The sequence below is a fragment of the Stegodyphus dumicola genome, chromosome 3, assembly GCF_044657685.1.
Source record: "Stegodyphus dumicola isolate Sdum_Otavi_A_Nest chromosome 3, ASM4465768v1".
NCBI classification, from domain to species: Eukaryota; Metazoa; Arthropoda; class Arachnida; order Araneae; family Eresidae; genus Stegodyphus; species Stegodyphus dumicola.
Genome location: NC_140770.1, coordinates 201,136,679 through 201,159,011, shown reverse-complemented (window position 1 = coordinate 201,159,011; position 22,333 = coordinate 201,136,679). Strand labels below are relative to the sequence as shown.

The 22,333-nt window shown below is 34.7% G+C and overlaps 1 protein-coding gene across 3 annotated transcripts in view; it reads left to right on the top strand.

Annotated features, from left to right (window-relative positions):
* Window positions 1–22,333, top strand: part of LOC118204075 (uncharacterized) — a 184,892-nt gene that overhangs the window by 63,589 nt on the left and 98,970 nt on the right. For 2 of the 3 annotated variants that reach the window (XM_085813752.1, XM_085813755.1), the window contains exons 2-4: window positions 7,985–8,061; window positions 8,699–8,822; window positions 12,886–12,988. In XM_085813752.1, coding sequence (XP_085669878.1) covers window positions 7,990–8,061; window positions 8,699–8,822; window positions 12,886–12,988 — 299 coding nt within the window. In that variant the 5' untranslated portion in view covers window positions 7,985–7,989. Of the gene's footprint in view, window positions 1–6,697; window positions 7,023–7,984; window positions 8,062–8,698; window positions 8,823–12,885; window positions 12,989–22,333 lie in introns of those variants that run through there. The other variant, XM_085813754.1, reaches the window with a different exon arrangement.

Genomic DNA, 22,333 nt, shown 5'->3' with positions numbered 1-22,333 from the left:
TTATTTATTTATTCTTTTTCTTCTTTCCTGACGGTCTTTCGTAGGGCTCTAACACTTCTACTTTTTACAAATTAAGCCCTGGTTAAAAGAGATTTTACTGTAAATGGTTAAAAATAAGTTTCTCTAAGTACCTATTTTAGAAAAAGAAGGAAGGGAGAATATCTTCTAATGTTATTTGGAGTTAGGAATTGGTTTCAGCAACTGAATTAATGCTGTATATATGTTCATAATTGACAAATGAATACATTGCACATTAAATTAATTTTAAATTATATCAGTTGGAAAGATTATCAGAGAAATAAAATAAAGATTTTAAACTGTTAAGGAGTTCTTTTGTAACTGTTGATTTCTCAGCACTAGTCATTTTAAAGGAATATTAAGTTTTTTTTTTTTTTTTTTTTTTTTTTTTTTTTTTTGCCGCTGTGAATGTGGGCTAACTGGCTATTTGCCAATAAGCGTAGGATATAAATTAAAGATCATAATACTTTGAACAATAGCAACACATGTTAGACTGCATCAATAATAAATTTGTGTTTGCATAATGAAACAGTCCAAATATTTTGGAAAAATCCTTCTAAAGACGTTTCCAATATCAGCAACATTTACTACTGAAAGGTTTCTGACTGCACATGCATTGTTAAGTTTCAAATATATTTATCATGCAGACAGAAAATTTTTAAATTACTATATTATTTGGGAACTATTTAAAATTTTTAATTCTTTGAAATAGTTAGAAAATAAAGACTCGTGCCATTGACTGAAAATTATATAACTTTCAGAATTTATTTCAGTAGAGGTAGGAATAGAAGAAATAAACAAACAAATAAATAAAAAATATCATATGTGCAAAACATACAGCTAAGTTTATCTCAGTAAAACTAAAAGTTCTAAAAGTTGTGAAGAATTATTCACTTTTATCGGAAGTAGTTACACAATTTTCAGTTGTATTTTATCGGAGCTAATAACGGCCCAAGGCCCAAGGCGTTTGACTTCCGGAGTACCTTTGCAACTTAATGCAATTACCTCCACAACATCGATAAGGAAACTGAGTTGGATAAGAAAAAGCAATGGCTAAAGGAGAGATGAACAAACCTCTCCTTAGCCATTGCTCTTTCCTTTTATATAGAAAGAAATGAATAAGGAGTCCGCATATGGGACGAGCAATTCTCTCTGCTTTCAACTTGTAATTTAAGATTGAAAGAGAGAAAGGAGTTAGTTGAGGTGAATTCCGGAACGTATTGCGTTTATGGAATCGGAAAGGTTGGAAGACAATCAGCCGGGAAACATAATTTTCCAGGGCTTGGGAAAGGTAATATTAGGTAATACGGACAGCCGCAGTGATAGCTAATGCCTTGGGGATGAGCGAGGGGGGGAAGAGTCTTACGACTAAAACTGAATCCAGGGAAGAAGGAGCTAAGAGGAGGGGGGGGAGAGTCTATTCAGGAAGGCGAAAAGTTCTCCGACCGCCCGTGGCGAGAGGAGAATAGGAGCAGCTACTGAAGCGGAAAAGAACCGTGAGGAGGGTTAACTGTGAAAAAGACGGAGAAATTATTCGAGGAGAATTTAAAGGGACAGAAATAGAGCAAAGTAAGAAAGTAGGAGGAATTAAAGGAAGCAGGATTAAATTTAATTATTGCTGAAGGTCTTGAAGTGATGAAATGCAAGCTTGTGATACCTGTGCAAAAATAAAGAATTGATAAGTTGTCATTAGGTAGAATAAGCACTGCAGGAATGTTTATAGAGTAGATTAATTATTGCTGTGTTATTTAAGTCTAAATTTCAATACATTTAATAGTTGTTAATTAAGTTTGACTAGGTTGATATTAATTATTGTAGATTTTTTTTAAATTTACTTTAATGTTATAAGTCTGGTCCGTGATATATGAAAAGGTGAGGTCCTGATAAATGGGGGGAGGTCATGTTTAGTGGTACAGATGTGGGTCGCGATAAACGAGGCCAGATTAGGTCTAGCGGGCAGTGATGTAAAAAAGAGAGTTAATTAAGGGTCGCCGGGTTAGGCCCGTGAAGTGCTGGTTAGAGTTTAGCTTTAAAAATTAGAGAGAATTCCTAGTCAAGCAAGCACCTCCGCTTTGGCTTCCTAGGAAAGATGTTAAATGTTCTATCAAGAACGCTCCTAGGTCGCTTAGCAGAGCTAGGCTCTGCTGGATTATAAGCAGGAAGTGAGTGCAAGACTGGGTTTTCAATCTGAGATAGTCTATTGAAAAACTTTGCCGAATTTTGCCGAAAAAAGGCATCCAGGGGTAGAATTTTGAGATCATTATGTAGCACTTCATTCCGGACGAAATAATGAGCATTGGTGAGTATGCGAAGCGTAACACTCTGGAATACTTGGAGTTTCTTTAGGTGACTGTTGGCTGCGGTAGACCAGATGATAGCTGCATAGGTGAGGATGGGGAAGATGGTACTGCGATAAAGTAGGATCTTGTTGCTGAGGGAGAGGTTGCTGGTACGGTTGATAAGTGACATTAGTTGAGTTCTGACAGTTCTGGCTTTGGCTATTGTATAGTTGATATGGGTACTCCAGAGTAGCTTCGCATCTAGATAAACTCCTAGATATTTATAGGATTCCACCCAGGGTATCTCCTCATCAAATAACCTGAGTGGTTGGAGTTGACTATGGACATTCCTCTTTCTGGAAAAGAAAACGGTGGCGGCACTTTTTGCGACGTTAATTTTGATTTTCCAGGTAATGAGCCAGGACTCCAAGTCTGTTAAACAAAGTTGTAGGTGATTTAGAGTGGCGTTAAGTGTTGGGTGCTGAGAAATGATGGCTGTGTCGTCTGCATAAAGGGCTAGATCGACACTTGGTGATTGTGGTATGTCATTTACATACAAGTTGAAGAGCGTAGCGCTAAGAATTCCTCCCTGAGGCACCCCCGCCAGGATAGGGCGAGGAGAAGAGACAGAATATTTGACTTTTACAGAAAAGGTACGATTATTGAGGTAAGAGTGCATTATGTGCACAAAATTAGCCGAAATTTCAAGTCGCATGAGCTTGAATAAAATTCCGATATGCCAACACCTGTCGAAAGCCTTTGCAACGTCTAAATAGACTATGGTTGTAGGCTTTCCACTGCGAGATCCTGTGTGAATGATTTCTACTACCCTCAGTAGCTGGGTCTGAGTTGAGTGTTTTGCGCGAAAACCGAATTGTTGAGGAATAATGATATTTCGGCTTCGGCAGAAATCATTCAGGTATCTAAGCAGTATAGCTTCGTAGATTTTACTAAGTGAAGACAAGAGGCTAATCGGTCTATAATTTTGAGGGACCTTTGGGTCCATGCCAGGTTTTAGAATAGGAATGACCAAAGCATTCTTCCAGCTAGTGGGATAATATTTTAACCTTAGCATTGAGTTAATCAAAACTGCTAGGTAAAATATGAATTTAATAGGCAAATTTTTAATCATGCGATTAGAAATCCTATCCAGGCCAGGTGCTTTTGCAGGGGTGAGATTTTTGACTATTGCAGAAATCTCAGTCACGGTTGTGGTAATGGGTTCCTCAGAATGTGTATCTGAGGAGAGAAATTCTTCAACTTGGTGTTGGACTTCATGCGTGTGCATTGCACAGGTATCGAACATGAGTCCAGTGTTTAATGAGAATTGTGTTTGAAGACTGTCCGCTATGCGTTCAGCCTTCTCAGTGTCTGTTAATGCCATCCGGTCATTGACCGTGCCCATTAGGGGGGGAATGTCATGTTTAGGTTTGCGTAGCCGTGCGCTAGCGACCCAAAGGCTATTGTCAGAAGTCTTTAAGGACTTAAGGTAATTTGAGTACTTATCATCTGCAAATTTTTTAATGTCAGACTTGATCTCATTCTGGATTCTTCGCAGTTGCACTCGAATGGATTCTAAACGGGTGTTTTGCCAATCTCTGCGAAGACGGTTTTTAATTTTGATTTTATTCTTAATGAAGTCAGGTAATTTATAGTGATTAGGTCTGAATTTGGGTTTGGAAGCAGCTGTGAACGCACTTCCCAGGGTTTGGTTGAGCCTGTCAAGGGCTAAGTCAACCTCCTGATTATCATTAATTTTGATAGGGGGGAGAATACCATTTTCCAAAACATACCGAAAGTTGTCCCAGTTAGTCGAGACTTGCGCCGGTAAATTTTGATTGATTTTGGTTGTTTTAAGGGTGAGGTGAACCGGGTAATGGTCAGAGGACAATTCCGGAATCACTTTGATCGAATAATCTAATGGGATATTTTTAAATAAGGCCAAATCAATAATGGAAGGAGCACCTAACCCCCCAGGAAACTGGTAATGGGTAGGTGAGTTCGGCGCTATAATTTGGATTCGGGCGTCCTGAGCCCAAATTTTGAGTTTATCGCCATAATTGTTGGCAGTGACACAATCCCAACTTTTATGACGGGCATTTAAATCTCCTGCGATAATCAGGTTATTTGCAACACCACTTAATTTTCTGAGATCAGAGAGAAATGCCGGTCCCTGTCTCGGAGGCATGTAGCAGGACGCTACTGCTATTGGGGGGGAATTTTGAATATGAATTTGGATAATTGTCGCTTCTAGGGCCTCCAGTGGTGGCGTGGGTATTCTAGAATGCTTCAATGAGCGTTTTACATAGATGCTAGTACCGCCACTAGCACGAACAGTGTCACTGATGCATACCTCTCTATCATTTCGGTAGCAGAAATAATTCGCGATGTTCGCGCTAAGTCCCTCAACCAGATGTGTCTCCTGAACGAGGAAGAGGTCCATGTGGTGCTCATTAATAAAATCCCGGACTTCGTGGATCTTGTTTTTTATTCCGTTGGCATTCCAGAACGAGATCAGGAGGTTTTCTTCTCTGTTGGAGCTGTTGAACTTGATGCTTTAGTTGAGGAGTCCAACGTAGGCTTCATAAATGAAAAATGCTCTCTCAGGTCCGGTGGAGACTGTCCGTAGCTGAGGCAGGGCATTTTTGAAGGCTTTCAGTAGTGTTTTATGTTCAATTCCAAACTCTGAAGAGATCTGGAATACACAACGGAGGGTATCAGTGCAGCTGTAGTCCTCTGGAGTTGGGGCTAAAGCCTGGGCCGGTGGTGCTGGCTGTGGTGCAGGATGCAGTGCCGGGGCTTGCTTGAGGGCTTGCTTCTGACCTTGCTTCTGCTCCGAAGTCATATTAAGTCCGGGATTTTTTCGTCCGGAAGCGATTTCACTAAATAAGGGGTCTGTACCACTAAGGAGAGGTTTAGCTGGCGCCGGTATAAATTTTGATTTCCCGCTATCCTTACGAATATTGGGGTTTTTGCCCTTGTTCATGGGATTCCTGGGACAGTGGAACCAGTTGGCCGCATGCTGACCAAGGCAGTTCGCACATGTGTTTGGTTCCTCAGGGTCTTTGGTACACTGGTACGCAAAATGCGGGCCAGCGCACCGCAGGCATTTGATGGGGAGCGTGCACACTGCTGAACTGTGGAAATATCCTTGGCAGCGCCAACACTGACTGGGTCCCTTTTTTCCATGGTGTTTTTCCACTTTTATTTCGACTCCGAACATGAGAGTCTCCTCGAAGATGTCGTAAACATTCAACGAGGGGTTCAATTGAATTAAGAACAAGGGCATTGGATAACGGGATTTATGCCGACGCAGTTGCGTGACACTTATCACCGAATAGCCAAGAAGCTGAAGTTCGGCTTTGATTTTTTCGGGCTTTGCATTACTTGGCAGTCCCCTTAACATGGCCTTTACAGGGCGAACTTGCTTGAGGTTGAATGATTTGTACTCGGCCCCCTGGTTATTTAAAATTTGGGCGACCGAGCGGTAATCATTCTCGTTTTGCATCTCTATTCGGAGATATTTGCCTTTCATGCGGCATATGGCTGTTGGAACTTCCGACTGCACAAGTGAAGTGAGGAATTCAGTCTTTAGGGTCGACGAAAAAATAGGGAATTCTCTTTTTCGACCCTTCGGACGAGCTATTGCTTGGGGGGGGGGGAGTACCGGTTTCAGCGCTCTCCTCGTTGATCTGAATGACTGGTTGCCTAGGCAACGAGCTTTGCTCTGTGGGTTGGGTGGGGGGGAGATCGTCACAGTTTTCGCTCCAAAATGGAGGCAGGCTATTGTTATCGGCATTACGTGCGATGAGATGGCGGGGTGGCTGTTGAAAGCCATCTTTGTCCACTTTCCTGATTTTTTTGTTTTTGGGCGAGGTAGGAGTAATTTCTCGTTTACTGATGGTTAATTTTTCTAATTTCTGGCTATTGCTAGCAATGATTTTGTCGGCTTGTAATTTTGCCGGTTTTAGGAGGTATCTTTTGACTGGGGAGTTTTTCCCGACATTTTTGTCCTGGTCGCTGACTTTAACGTCAGTTTTAGAATTATTACTAGTAGTTTTAGTGACATTTACCAGCTTTTGGATGCATTCCTCCTCTGTAGGAGGGATGCTGAATAGAGGCAAGTTTAGGCGCTTGGCAAGAGAGGTTAAGGAAGAGAGAGTTACCTGCGACTCTTGCTTGATGCACTTGAGGTCAAAGGAAGCACATGACGTCGATCTTCTGGCTCTCGATAGATGCTGTTCTAGTTCTGTGAACCTGGTCTCTAGCAGATATAGTTTCTCATATGTTATTCAGAAGCATCTTAGTTTCTTAGTGCTGCCATCTGTTGAAATTTAAGAAAACATCTAATCATTTACAATATTGCGTTGAAGTTTTATTATATTTTTAGTTTGAGTGATCAGCCTTGCTTGTATGTTAAAATTTTAAATGTACGGTAAAACGTCTTTAAATTTCAATTAGAATTTATGCATTTATTAGGTTCTTTTTTAACTATTTATTAATGAGAGTTCCTTAATTAAGCGGTGGCATCACAAATGCAAAATATTTGGCGGTAAAGAACGTGACCTTGTTGTTTAGAAGGGAAGTGTATTTTGAGAAGATGAAAAAACAACTATTCAACAGTTTAGGGCCTGGCTGCTTTTTTAAACATTTTCCTCCCTAAAGTAGATTAACACAGTTCTGAAAGTTAAAAGTACTATGGCGTAAATATATGAAAGTGGGCAGGTACTATGATTGCATGCTATTAGACACTGTCATTCTTTCGTACAATTTATTGGAAGATTTCGTGATAGTTAAATGACATACATTAATCACATCCACATTTAATATTAGAAATAAGCACCTTTATTGCAATGTAATTTTTTCGTCACTTTAAAGTACAAAAATTAATTCATTAAGTTGTTGAAATCGGTTGCAGCCAATTTGGAAGCCGAGAGATGCCTCAAGATATTCTGGTGTAACACACTTTTTTAATGCTATTTTTAAATCACAATTTTACAGTCACAAGGCCCATTTTTTTATTATCCACTTTTTAATATTTGGAATTTTTAAGAAATTAATTATTTTCATCAGATAAAACTTTTTAGTAGATAAAGTTTCCCTTTGCTTATGATGCTTCATAAAATAAATATTTACATTTGAATGCAAAAAAGAATTATGTTAACATTCTGCTCTTCTTCGTCAGAATGCCTAACACAAAGTAAATAAAGTCTAATGCTGAAGGCTTTGTAAAAATCTAAATTAAAAAAAAAAAAAAAAAAAAAAAAAAATGTGGAATTTTTCTTATTGTGTGTTTGATATGTGTACCAAAGATGAAAAAATAGTAAATTCAAATCAGAAAGTTTTCTTATAAAATGTGTTGCATTTTCTTTACAAACTTTCCATTTGATATTTTAAATATTTATAAATTAAGGCATTTTCATGCATCTTTATCTGCAAGTATATTTGTTTACATAAAGCAAAGTGTTAATCAAATTTATTAATATTGTTTTAATCCAAGATTGTGTCCAATATACAGAATTCTAAATTTTCATAAATTTTTCACTACTGAATTGTAAAGAATTATTCATTGAAATATTATGTATTATCACTTGCTCATATATGCGAGTTTTAGGACATTTTAGTTGTAATTTTTTTTCATAAAATTTCTCATACAGCAAATAACTAAACTATATACTTTTTATTAGATGTGATGAATGTGCCAAATACAATTTATCCTTTGAGTAAAGCTTGCAGTTTTCTTGCAGTCAGTTACTATGAAGAGGTATGTATAACAAGCAAATAAGTTATATATACTTCTTGAGAAATAAATTTTTCCCTAGTTTAGAAATATTTCAGTATACTACTGTGTCTACACTGTATTCAGTGTATTACTCTTTCATTTTGACAGATATTTATTATTAGTTCAATATTGTTAACATTATGAAATATATATTAAAAAACTGTTGCACTCATTTTCTTTGAGGTTATTATTACAAATTTCCTTGGAATTCCTTAATGTGGTGAAAATAATAAAACTTCTTCACATGAGAAAACTTTTATTTTTTCATAGTTTAATGTGAAATACATATTCCTCTTGAAAATATATTTTAATTATTAACTCTATATTTCTTCAAGTCTTTTAAAGTTCACCTGTACCAATCCAATGTTCTCTCACATGAATTATGTTTACTTTTATTTCACTAAAAGCACAATAAAGTGCATTATATTTCATAATTCCTATTAAGTAATTATAAATTAATCAAAACAACAATCAAGTTAAATATGATTTTTTTTTAATTTTAAAGTAACATAATGATTTTAAATTGCATTCTTAGAATTGCTGTAAATGCATTTATTTTGATTTCCTGGATATTGGTGTACTTAGGTGATTGCAGTTGCTTTACCTTTGTCTTTCATAGATTTCTAGTGTTTTTGAGGACTATCTCTCTGAAGTTCTAATACCTGAGAATTCTAGTCTTTTGAATGAGGAAAGTTCTCTTCTGCTAAATACTGATGATTTTTATAGGTATCCGTGGCAAAAAGGTGATTTTTATAAAAAATTCTTGTTATATTATTTTCAGACATTTTAAAGGCATAGTATTAATTAGATTTTTTTTAAATTATTAATTGTGTTACCTTATTATTAATGGGAAGTCTACATCTAAATGTCTTACATCAAGTGCTTATTATTTGGTGTATATCCAAGCAAAGATAATAACATAAATATGTAGATCCAGAATAGAGTAGATATGTTCACTGCATTTAGTGATATTGGCATACTTTTCTTAGTTGTCATATTTCCAGAAATTCATCAAGTTTTCTGGCTTTTAAGGTTAGATAGTTTCCAGAGTAATAATTTTATTTTCTAATGCACATTTATTATTATTATTATTATCATCATCTGTTTCAATATTAAATGTGTCAGAATTTTTTTTTTTTTTTTTTTTTTTTTTTTGCAAAATATTTTACATTTAATTTTTTTTTTTTAAAAGGAAAAGATAGATACTGCACAATAATTTCAATTTTTTTCAAAATATGAAATATGTCCTCAGAGCCTTCAATCGTGTTTTTAATTTCTGAGATTTATTTTCCAATGCAGTTTTCAATGTTTTTATAGAAAACTGAACATATTTTGGAAGTTATTTTATTGAAGATCTCATATTAGTGTAAAAAGAAAAAATTTGTTTTCAAGATTCATATTTAAATGCTTATAAGTTACTTCATTCAACTAAAATTCTAATAACTTTCTCAAAGGAGATAATATACTCAATTAACCCATTAGTAAATAAATTATTATTTTATTACTTAGCAGCTTTTTACAAGTATTAGGCAATTTATTACAATTTATTAATATTTCTACTTTAATTCAATCTTTGATATAGACACTAAACTAAACTCCGTGGCACAACAGCCCTAGTGGGCCATGGCCTGCAGTGCCCGAAATCTGCTTTCTTGACCTTCTGCATCAGCATATGCCCTGGACAAGTGGTCAGCATGTCACAGGACAATTGGTATTTAGTCCCCAAGCGAGTCAACCTTGCCCATCTGGGGAATCGAACCCCGGACCTGTGGTGCAGCTGCACAATGCGCTAGTCACTTTTCCATCAGGAGGTCATCTTTGATATACAGTAAGACCCCGCTTAACGGGGGGGATACGTTCCATCAAAGTAGAGCGTAATGCGAAACAGCGCTAAACGAGGCTATCTTTACATGTAAATATTGGGGTTAGGGGAAGATGGCTAGGAAATTGGTTAGGTATTAAATTTAAAAAGTATGTTTTTTAATAAAAATATAACCAAACATTTATTTCTTAAAGCCCAAATTAATACCACATTATTATTTCTTGCAAAAATAAAAACAAAATATAAATAACAAAACGATTATTCTTAAAAAAAAACAAAATTCTCAGTCATATTTAGTTAGCCTTCCGCGTTTTCAGTGTTCTGCCTTTTTGTGACAAAAGCATCTAATGTTGTTTGCCTTTTTCTTTTGCATTGTTCTCTTAAAATTTCTTCATAAACGGATAGAACATCTCTAACACCACGCCTTACTTTTGAGCTCCTGTCAAAATTCGGATCATTTTCAATGAATTGATCCATTATTTCAGGTAGACAAACTCCTTTTTACAAACGCCATCGAAAGTTCTTTTTGCTCTTTTTCTGAATCACTGCTGTCAACATTTTTGTTTTCTTCTTGTTCAGTTAATTCCTTGAGCTCATCAATAGAAAGACTAGCCGCTGCTTCTTGAATTATTTCTTCGACATCTTCCACATTTACCCCTTCAAAATATGTCTGTACAATACCGCACCAAACAAGAAATACAAGTACACTCTTTCGGATATGTATTTGAAACCTATCGCTGCATAATATTTCAGGGAATCCCCGTATGCTGCGAGTGATTTCGTGGAATCCCCGGGTTGAAATAAAAGAGCGCTAAACCGAAACAGCGCTAAATGAAACAGCGTTAAGCGGGGTCTTACTGTATATATAAAGAAATATAAAAAAAGGATAAAAATTAGAATTAAACATTTTTAAACTCATCCTGCACTATAGCTGCAGGATTGAAGTAGATTAAAATGAAAGCATCTAGATTTATTAGTAAACGTAAATAAAAGCAAGGCAGTTTCTCTATAATATAATTACAACTGTGTATGAGAGGTTTAGAAAGAATTCAGTAGGACAAACTCGAAAAATAAAAATGTGAAAAGGAAAATATACAAAATAATACAAATAAAAATTAATTGAAACTCCAATTCAAAACTCATCAGGGGAAAATAAATTAAAGCTTCATAAAAGTCGATTAATATGTTTCGTTCTCCTGGTACATTTGAGATCAGAAAAGGTAAAAAGATTTCATCAAATTTTTATTAAAGACTTAAATATTCATATAAAACTGAAAATTTAAATCTCCAAATGTACCAGAAATTTCCCAACACATTTTTGAAATACTTGGAAAAAAGAATAAAGCATAACATTGTGCCAAAAGGACAACTGAAAAAGCATAGAACTTTGCATTATGTATATTGAAATTAAAAACAAATTGGTCTAAAATAGTATATGCTAATCTGAAATTCAAAAGAAAGTATAATGAGCAAAACTTATAGTCATTTAAACAAAACTAAAAAATTAGGAAGTCCTCGATTATGCTAAACTTTTAATACCAAGAAAACGAAAAAACTGTACATAGAGAATTCTAGAAATAAAAAATGTCAAATCTGAGCCTTAAACAGCTAAAAACTGAAAATGTATTTGAGAGAATAATTGAAAAATGGAAACTTACTTAAATCTTAACATGACCTTCTATGCATAATATTTGTAATATAAAGTTAAAAAATGTCTTCAGATTTTAATAATGGCTACAGAGGGGTGTGGATATTAAGCACCAACATTTATCATTCATCATAACAAAAAAGTAATCAAGTTTCCATTTTACATGTAAATGGTAAGTGTTCAGATTATTTGATATGCTACTTATTTCAGTGAGAACTAAATTGCAATAGAAGTATACAAATGGACTGTTTTAATTTAAAACAAACAAAGAAGGTACTCAGATTTTTTTCACAGAAATTGTGTTAAGAAAGACATATTTTTTCTATAAATGCTAGTACAATGTTACCACTTTGGTGAATACTAAACACTAAACAAAGAACACAGGAATGCCATTTTATACGTGTTACATTGAAGATTAGAAGGAAATGACCTGGGTAACTTGTGTTAAACTATGAGTGGATAGCCATGTTGGATAGTGAGCAGATGACAGGTGATGTAGGAACTGTTTTTCCATACTCTTTACGGCTGATGTGGAAGGCAATTTGTCAGCATCAACTATAGAAATCATTGCATTTATTTCTGTTAGGTTTGACTGAGTTGTGTTGGTGTTTTGAAACTCTTGTTTGCTGTGAAACGCCAAAAATCACTTTCCAATTGACTTGTTTGTTATTACTGCTCTAAAGAACTGTGAATTACTCAGTTACAAGAAATTAAGCACTGCCTCTTATAAAGAAATATTTAAGGATGCTATGCATACACCTAATTCCAATTTTTTCCCCCCTAATGTAAGAACATTTGGTTCTTGTAGTGACAGGATATGAATGTAATGAATTATAGATGAGTGCTTCTCAACTCTTTTTTTGCTCCATGCACTCCTTTCACCTAAATGATCATCCCTCCCCCTTTCCCAAACTTAAAAAATACATATACATTTACTTAGATTACTTTTAAAGTGTTTTATGAATTAAATAAAGAAAAATATAGAAATTGTTGGACCAAAACTTGGATAAAAGTGGTTTTTTTATATCATAAACTAAAGCTAAATACTTAAAAAGTAAATAAAAGGCTGACTGCATTCTAGCCCCCCTTCCCCTCTAGTTGAGAACCCATGGTAGATGTATTGTACAAACATATATCACTACTGACTTCAAAAGATTCTAACTACTATAGACTGCCTGTAGTGTTTTGGCAGGAAAATATTATCTGTACTTCTGACAGTTTAAATGCTTGTTCTCAAATATTATTATATAAAAATGTAGGGAAAAAATGGCAAAATCTAAATTATTTTACATATATTCTATTTATTACATATATTTTCCTTCGTTCTTTCTTTTAGTTCCGTATGATGAAGAATTTATTGTAAAGCTTGTCCAAGAAGCAAGAGAATCGATCTCAGAAATCTGCAAAAATACTGTCTTATCTGAGGGAGAGTTTAAATTGTAAGCTGTATTTCTATTCATTTATTTTTTATGTTTTGGTGAATTTGACTAAACATGTAAACAGCCTTTAAACTTGTTTTTAATGAAAAATTATTCTTTATTTAACAGATATTAATAAAATGTTTAATACATTGCCTTTTTAAATTAGTATGTACATAACAGCTAAATGTTTTGCATCTACATGGATAAAATATTAGTCATTTGTAGCAGCACTGTATATAAGTGTTTCACATGATTTAATCTGTGATTATAATGGAATCTGATTTAATTTTTGTGCATAATAAGCTATGCACTGTATCATTTTACTATAATATTTAAAGCTGAAAATTTTTTTTAAATAAAATTAATGAATTAAAAGTAGTTATAAGGGATTGATAAAGTTTCATAATTTTTGTCTAATTAAAAAGGGTTCAGCATAGTGGGGGGAAAAAAAGCAGTATTTGCAGGTGTTAGCAGTGCACAATTACATATAAATATGAAGATTGGTGGGTAGGTTAAATTCAACTGAACATAAATAGAAAAACCTGTCGATGGAAAATAAATGTAATTAGCTGTGATTATCAATGATTTTGTTGCCTAGGCAGTAAAGAGAAAATTTGAACAAGATAAGAATACTTCCTGGGTGTAAATAATTCATTCAAAATGACAATTCCTAAGTGAGGATTTCATTAAATGAATAAACATGTGGAATAATTTGCAACACTAAAATCGATGTTAACTTACAAGAGATCTTTAGCTACAGCCAAAATTCTTAAAATGTTTAAAATATCGATTAATGGAAAACTGTTATATGATTTAATAATTCAAAATTTTGTTTATATACAAGTGTTATAGGGTTAGCAGAAAACCTAAAGAAACTTTCTTAAGTTTCATTCCTCATGACAATGAATACCTTTCGCCATTTAACTTTGAAAGATGTTGAAAAAAAAAAAAAAAAAAAAAAAATGATAGAAACTGTATGTATCTTTATATGTATGTATGTGTATATATAGAAAGAGAGTTTACTTTTCTAAACCAGTTTCAGTAAAAAAATATTTGTTTCTTGATAAGAAAAAAACATGAAGTTAATAGAATGAGTTATGAGCAAGCAGACCTGTAGTTTTTTTTTATTATTAGATAGATATGAATTTCATAAATACAATATTATAATCTCATTCATATAAAGAAAACTAAAATTTTAAATAATGCAAATTCAGTTGCAAACAAAATAAATTGATTAATTATTGCTGCGAACTAATTTGGAGTATCATTAAATTCAGAAAACAAAAGTAAATAAAGTGCAAGCATGTAAATACAATAAAAATAATACAATCCTAAATTTTTATTTAAAAAACTCTTAAGACTTTTTTTTAATACATTTTAATTTGCATAAAGTGAATAATTGTTGAGCAGGTAGAAGACAGATATTTTCAAGGGGAAGTTGCCCCCAAACCTACCCCTCAGGGGCTCACTTTTGTGAGTATGGGTGTGACAATCCCAAAGTACCCTAGCCTTTCAAGCGATCATCTTTTTGGTGAGACCGGGTTCACGATCCCAGAGCCCTAGTGATCTTTCTTCCTTTCTTTTTCATCTCTCCTTACCTGTGCTAATTTCTTTTTTTTCTGCCCTTGTGGTTTTCCTTTCTGGAGGTGTGGGCTTAAAGTGAGATTCTAATACATCCCTTTGTTTCTAGTTTCTCACAGAGAGAAAACTGCCTACGCGTTTGCTGTGCATTGTGGAAAGGAAAGTCCTGGTAGTTGAGGGGCGAGGTACTGTCCCCAACACACTGCTTTGGCCTCTGCTTCAGATTGAAACATGAGGCACTTAGTTGTCCCCACTAGTGTCAATTGGCTGGTCACTTGTCCTTAGGGTCAGTGGCTTGGGGATAAGCTTTTGGGAGTTCCTGTTTTCGGGAAAGCTGTACTCGGATTGCGTATAGACCAGGCTAGCTGTGGCGTAGGTTTCTGCGTCCTTTTATTGGGCTCCGTGGTGGGTGGAGCTGCTGGGTCTGAATCTTAATTTTTTCTTTCAATATGGCTCAAAACAACTTAATAAATACAAATGAACATAATTATGCATCAAAATGAGTGAAAACAAATATAAATGCAAATCCAGATATAAATCCAGCAAGTCCACCTGAATTTTTTATCGTAAATGATTTCACAAGCAATCTCAAAAAGCTGTCACCATTTTTAATTCAGAAGTACATCCGATCTTCAATTAGAGAACTGAATAATGTCAAACAGTTGCGCTCTGGAGATCTTCCTGTTGAAACTATATCAGCAACTCAGTCTCAACACTCCTTGGATTGAATAAAATTGGACAAATCGATGTTAAAGTGTCAGCATATAAAACACTCAATTTGTCTCGTGTTGTTATCTCAGAGATCGAGCTCCTCTACTTTTCAGAAGAGGAAAATCTGTGCTGCCAAAGGAATGATGCGCAAAGAAGGTCAGCTGACTGATACAAAGCATATAATCCTGACCTTCAAGTCACCCGATCTGCCAAAAAGTATTAAGGCCAGGTACTGTCCTGTAAGGCCTTACATGCCGAACCCTTTGTGATGCTTCCAGTGCCAGCACTTTGACCATTCAAAAATGTCCTGTCGTGGCAAAATCACATGTGCGCACTGCTCTGTGGAAGGCCTTGACAACAAAAATTGCAATGCTGAGCCATTATGCGCAAATTGCAAAGGAAACCACACAGCATTCTCACGACAGTGTCCGAAGTGGAAATCAGAAAAGGAGTAGACAGTAAAAGTATTAAAAATATATCTTGTGCAGAAGCAAGAAAATTGGTAACAGATATGCAGCCTCGAAAATATTTGTCCTATGCCGGTACATTAAAATCCTTTAAATTAGTAAGCACACAAACTTCAACTGGCCTACCAAATAAACAGCCAACACAGAATATATAAAAGAACAAATTACAGAACTCAGTAACATCGACAATTAAAAATCAGCAGAACAAAGAACCAATGGAAAACCAAAGTGAAAGTAATAGAGAAACAAAGAAAAATTCAAAACCTCTCAGAAATCTCAGTTAAGCTCTTTTGGGAGCCTCAGCTCAGACAGTATAGATTCTGAGATGGGTGTGGAAGAGGGATTGGATGTCCCCAAATACCTGCTTCCACGAAAATCAAAACACCAGCACCGAAAGAACAAACATCAAGCGTAATGGCCACCCTCATTTCATTGAACTGTCGTGATTTCCACCAAAATCTTGAAAATGTTAAACATTAGATAGATTTGCACAGTTCAAGAGACTTTACTAAAACCTGTTCAACAAACTAAACTTCAGAGGTACTGTTTCACGAGGAAAGATAATCTTGCAGGTGAGCGGGGGTGTCGGCCTCCTGACTTCACTTGACTATCCCTCTAGTTCAGTATCCTTAAGCACAGGCCTCCAAGCTGTTGCCATCCAAGTAATTATATGGAACTTACTTTCAGTCTGTTCTATTTATTTGTTCCCAAATCATCATATCGCTCAACTAGAATTAGATGACCTAATAAAATAGCTGCCTGAACTCTTTATCATCATAGGGGACTTAAATGGACATAGCCCACTCTGGGGAAGTAGGAATAGAAACCAAGGCAGACAAATTGAGCAAATGATTGAAGACCATTGCCTTTGTCTCCTCAATAACAGGCAGAACACCTACTTCTATGAGCCTACAGAACATTTCACACTTTAGATCTGGCTATCTGTTCACCATTTCTCCTGCCTTTTTGTACGTTTAGTGTCAGAAATGACCTTTATGATAGTGGTCATTTTCCCATTTTGGTATCTATAGCACAAGATGGAGTAAATCCCATATCAAGATCTTCCCGTTTCATACTTACTAGGGCAGACTGGGAACTCTTCTCTTCTCTCACAGAGATCACTGAAGAGATGGTAAAAGATGTGCCAGTCGACAAAGCTGTGAAAACAGTCACGGATGTCATTATTCTAGCAGCTGCAGTCTCTGTTCCAAAAACATCAGCAAAGCTTCCAAAGTATACAAAACCATGGTGGAATCATGAATGTAAAGATACACTGAAACAATATAGAATGGCTTGGTGAGTTTTTCATAAACACCCCACTTTGTCAAACCTTATTACCTTCAAAAAAGCTAGAGCACATGCAAGAAGAGTGAGGTGTAAAAACCAGCAGGATTTGTGGATGACCTCTGTCTGGAATGACAACCTCTGCATCTAGTAAATGAGTATGGGAAAAATCATATAGACTGTACAAAGACCACTCACTTTCCTTTCTGGAAAAAGATGGCCGAGTGATCAGCACAACAGAAGAAATTGCAAATGCAATTGGTGAGAATTTTTCTGCCATTTCTAGTGGCAGCAACTACCTGACGAAGCTCTTTCTGTTAAGCAACACTGTGAAAAAGCTCTCATTCAATTCAACTCTCCCATCTGTGAGTCATATAATAGCAAATTTTCCATGTTTGAGCTAAGTACAGAACTGATGCAGACACACAGATCAAGCACACATCCGGATGGTATCAGTTATGATATTTTGAAGCATCTGTCCTATAAGTCATTGGTTGCCCTTCTCACCCTTTTCAATCAAGTGTGGAAGGAACATTCTTTCCTAGTGCATGGCAGAGAGATGTTGTCATCCCAATAGCTAAACCAGGGAAAGACCCGAAAAATCCCTCCAACTACCAACCAATCACTCTTACAAGTTGCGTTTGCAAGTTATTTGAAAAAATGGTAAATCACCACCTAGTCCATTATTTAGAAAAATGCAGAGTAATCTCATCATATCAGAGTGATTTCCGTAAAGGTCGAACTACTATGGATAATAGTATCCTTTTGGAAACCTCAATCTGTAAAGCCTTTGTCAAAAGAAACCATTCAGTGCCAATATTTTTTTATATTCAAAAAGCTTAAAAGCATGATCTTTACAACAGTGGTATGCGCGACAACTTGCCAATTTTAATAATGAAATTTCTTGAAGGCTAGGTTTTTTTTTAAAGTAAGAATTGGTTCAGTGGAATCGAGTGTGTTATGTCAAAAAGAGGTGTGCCTCAAGGCTGTTTTCTTAGTGTTACTCTTTTTAGCTTAAGAATAAACTCTATTTTAAAGAAACTTCCTCCTTCCATTTCAGGTTCACTATATGTTGAAGACATGCAGATAAGTTGTTAAGGTGCTGATATGAGATACATGGAGAGACAGTTGCAGATCGCTCTGAATAGGATTCAAAAGTGGTCAGAGGGTGAGGGCTTTATATTTTCAAAAGAGAAAACTGTGCGCGTGCACTTTTGTAAAAAGTGGAATCTTCATACAGAGCCTGAGCTTTACCTTCAGGGTTCATTGATTCCAGTTGTCTCTGAAGTAAAATTTTTTGGAGTGTTGTTTGATCGTAAGCTTACCTTTCTTCCTCATGTGTTATATTTAAGGAAGAAGTGCTTAAAAATAGTAAATCTACTAAAAGTACTGGCGGACACCTCCTGGGGCGCGGAACATAGCTCTTTACTTCGTATTTACAGATCACTTGTATGCGCCAGATTAGACTATGGTTTAATTGTGTATGGATGTGCATGGCCTTCTGTTTTAGTGAAACTTGATCTTGTACATCATCAGGCTCTGAGGATTAGTTTGGAAGCTTTCAGAATGTCTCCTGTGCAGAGCCTATATGTTGACTGTTATGAACCGGCGCTTTAACTATGGTGTGAGCAATTGTCTCTTTACCAGTATTTCAATATTATGTTGAAATCTATCATCTCCTTCAGGTCTGTAGGCTTGATGACTGTCTCAAACGTTTATTTTCTGCATGACCTCTTAATATACTTCTTTCTTAGAAAGAACAGAAACCCTGTTATCAGGGTTCAGGCAGTGAAGTATGTAGAAATTCCACCTTGGTATAATCTGAAAATTGAGCTTCTGGAAGTTTTTCAATACCTTAATAAGAGTGACACTAAGGAGGTAATATATAAACAAGTTTTTCTTGAGCACAGAAATGAATACAACACTTTTATTCCCATATATACAGACAGTTCAAAATCAGTCTGTCATGTAGGAACGTCGTTTGTAACTCAAAACCACACTGAAAGCAAAGAATTGCAAGATGCATGTTCTGTTTCTATTGCTGAATTAACTGCTGTGTATATCGCTCTTGCATTCATCTCTAAACAAATCCAGAAAAAGTTCATAATTTACACAGACTCTTTAAGTGCTCTAAAAGCTTTAAGTAAATTTCCTGACACTCGAAATCCTCTGCTAGTAGACATTCTTATAATACATAAAAAACTAAAGAGCCAAGGGTATGATATTCTTTACAGCTGGATTCCTGGACACATAGGCATAAAAGGTAACGAGCTGGCAGACACAGCTGCAAAGTATGATTTTGCTTTGTTGAAGCTGCTTGTTCCTTTTAATTATATCAAAATGGCGATCAAGCAAAGAATCTCAACTAAATGGCAGTTATTCTGGGACGATCAGGTTTCAAATAAATTGAGAAGTGTCGAACCTGAATTAGAGTACTGGGAGATGACTAGAAACCAGAAGGAGGAGATAATTTTAACCTGCCTTCATATCAGTCACATTCGAGCCACGCACGGTTATCTGTTGAAGGCCGAGATTCAACCTTTATGTTTAAACTGTAATGATGTTTTAACTGTTCATCACTTTCTAATTGAATGTCCACATTTTAACAGACTTCGGTTGAAATATTTTAATGACTCTGACTTGCCTCTGGACCTTGTAATCGGGAAAGAGGCCAATACAAATTTATTTGACTACCTGAAAGAGGCAGGTCTTTATAATTTAATTTTTGTTTTTTCTGTTACACCTTGGTATTTTAATGAAATGTATTTTAAGTTATTTCATGTTTTAGAATTTTACACTTACATTTAATATCATCAGGTATAGGCAACTTCATCTGAGCATTGATCATTTCATCAGTTTTGGATGTTATGCAGTTCATGTGGTTTTAACCTTGTCTGTATATTTGTATATATGTCTTGTTTTATCTATCAGCTGTGTTTTAAGTGCCTGACTTGTACTTTGGCACGTATAACCTTTAAGGTTTTGCACCAGAATATCCACACACATCCACATCCATCCAACTCCCAAACCTAACTCTTCAATTATCCAGTTCCTGTTTCATCAGCTATATAGGTATGGGTTAAGAAATACAGTAAACTGAAAGTAGTGATATGTTAAAATGAGAAATTTAACATTTCAGGAATCTTCCAGAAATTTAGAAAACAGATCCACTATAGAATAAATTTAGAAAACAAATCCACTATATATATGAATTTTGAAAACTTTCATTGGAATTTAGTAAAATTTTGATTTTGTGCTTAAGCCGGATAATTTAATGATTTAAAATAAAGTTTTTTTATAAGCTGATGTCAAAAGGTTTTCACATTTTTTATAATTAATTCCAGAAAAAGTATAACATAAGCATAAAAATTGATTCTCTTGCATCTGAAGAAGAAGGTTCTTTAGTAAAACTTTTGAAACTAGTATTGCAGTTTATTAAAATTGACACCAATTGCTGTTGTTTGAACCTCTAATAATTGTTACTTGGCGTGTTACATTTACTTTACTTACATAACAGTAAAATTTTTAATAATATAACAGAAATTAAATCTTTTACAATTTTAAATATTATTTCGAAAGGGAATATGAACCCACTTTATTTAAGCATTGAAATTATGTATGAAATATTTTTAAGTATGTCAGGTGCAATTGCTTTTTGTGAAAGAGAATAAATGCTGCATTAGTTTAACTTCTTGCTGACTGGTTATCTTCAAATTCACTGGTACTGTTCCGTTTCGCCGGCGCATATCTCACCAAGCAGACTTTATTTGCGACAACACGCAGTATACACATAAAAAATATTAGTTCTAAGAAATTTTTATTTTGAAGGCATTAACATTTTAATATCGTTTAAAAATTTGTAAAATTAAAATAAATAAAGAGAATAAATTTGTAAGAATTTACTATGCTTTCATGGTACAACATCCTGATTCGTCGTTTCATATCACATGACCTCAAGTGATCTCATTTCACGTAAACTCTGCTACAAAAATCTAATTCTTTAAGTAATTATCTACATTCATTTCAGGTTAAATCTTAATTTGGAATACAAGTTTTAAATGCAAGAATTATTTAAATTCGTACGAATTGCTTACTCAGAAATTATGTAAAACTACAATGCTTTACTTCGCTAGTGCATTCTCATTAAAATTAATCAATTTAATCCTTGATTTCGCCTTTTCTATATATTTGCCTTCAGGTAAGCAGTATGATTGCATCTTAATTGACTTAATTACCATGAATGTCCTTAGGGAATAAAATTGAACTATCTGGTAGAAATTCTTGTAATTGTATGCCAGTATTGAAAGAAACAATCAATCTGATTCATGTGCGTGATCAGACTTATTACAAACATACATTTACTATTTTTTGGGGCATGATGTACTGTGTAGCATGTATTTATGTGCAGTGGTATCAAACTGATTTTAAAAACATATTAAGTTTCAGTTCGTTTTTCTTGGAAGAGCATTGCTCTACATACTCTAGTGGAATTTTTTAATATTTTTTTTAATTCTCTAAATTTGCTGTAATGTCATTTTCTATCCAATCACTTTTACTGCCTGATATTATCATATTTGTCATTTGGAAACACGGTAGTCTTTTGTCAGTTATTATTGTCTGCCTATAAAGCATCATCTTCCAGTTAACTACTACATATTTTTTGAGATAATAATAATAATACAAAAAAGGGTCTACGTATAATTCAGGTGAAATTTCTTGATCATTATGATATGGCCTCTTTGAAATATATGCCCCACTGAGAGATAAGTCATAAAAAGCATATATTATGCATCACATATCTAAGAATATTCATTGAGTAATTGAGTAAAAGGCATATATAGTAAATATGTAATGTAATGACCAAAATAATTATGTGTGTCTCGTATACTAATGACCAGTTTCCCAGCAGGGATGAGAGGGAAAGGTTAAATCCTCTTTGTTGTCTTGAAAGAAGGAGATGTGCAAGTTGAAGTTGGGAACCAAGAAATAATTTATTGATTCTGTTCTTTTTATTTTTATTATTATTATTTTGAAATAGAGATTTCTCTCCAGCTTAGCAAAACAAGGCAATAAAATAATATTAGCGACTGCCCCCCCCCCAAAAAAAAACTTACGACAGTGCTGATGTCAAGAAAGCATTTGGTAATCAATAATGCAATTCATCTCAATGTATTTTAGTACAGTATATGTTTTGAATAAAAGTAAAACTTATTTAAACTGTTGTTTGAAATTTTTATATTTATTCAAATTAATAATTTATAATTATATATAAGTTGTAGAAGTAATAATTTACTGAAAGTAAAACCACCATATGAAGCTA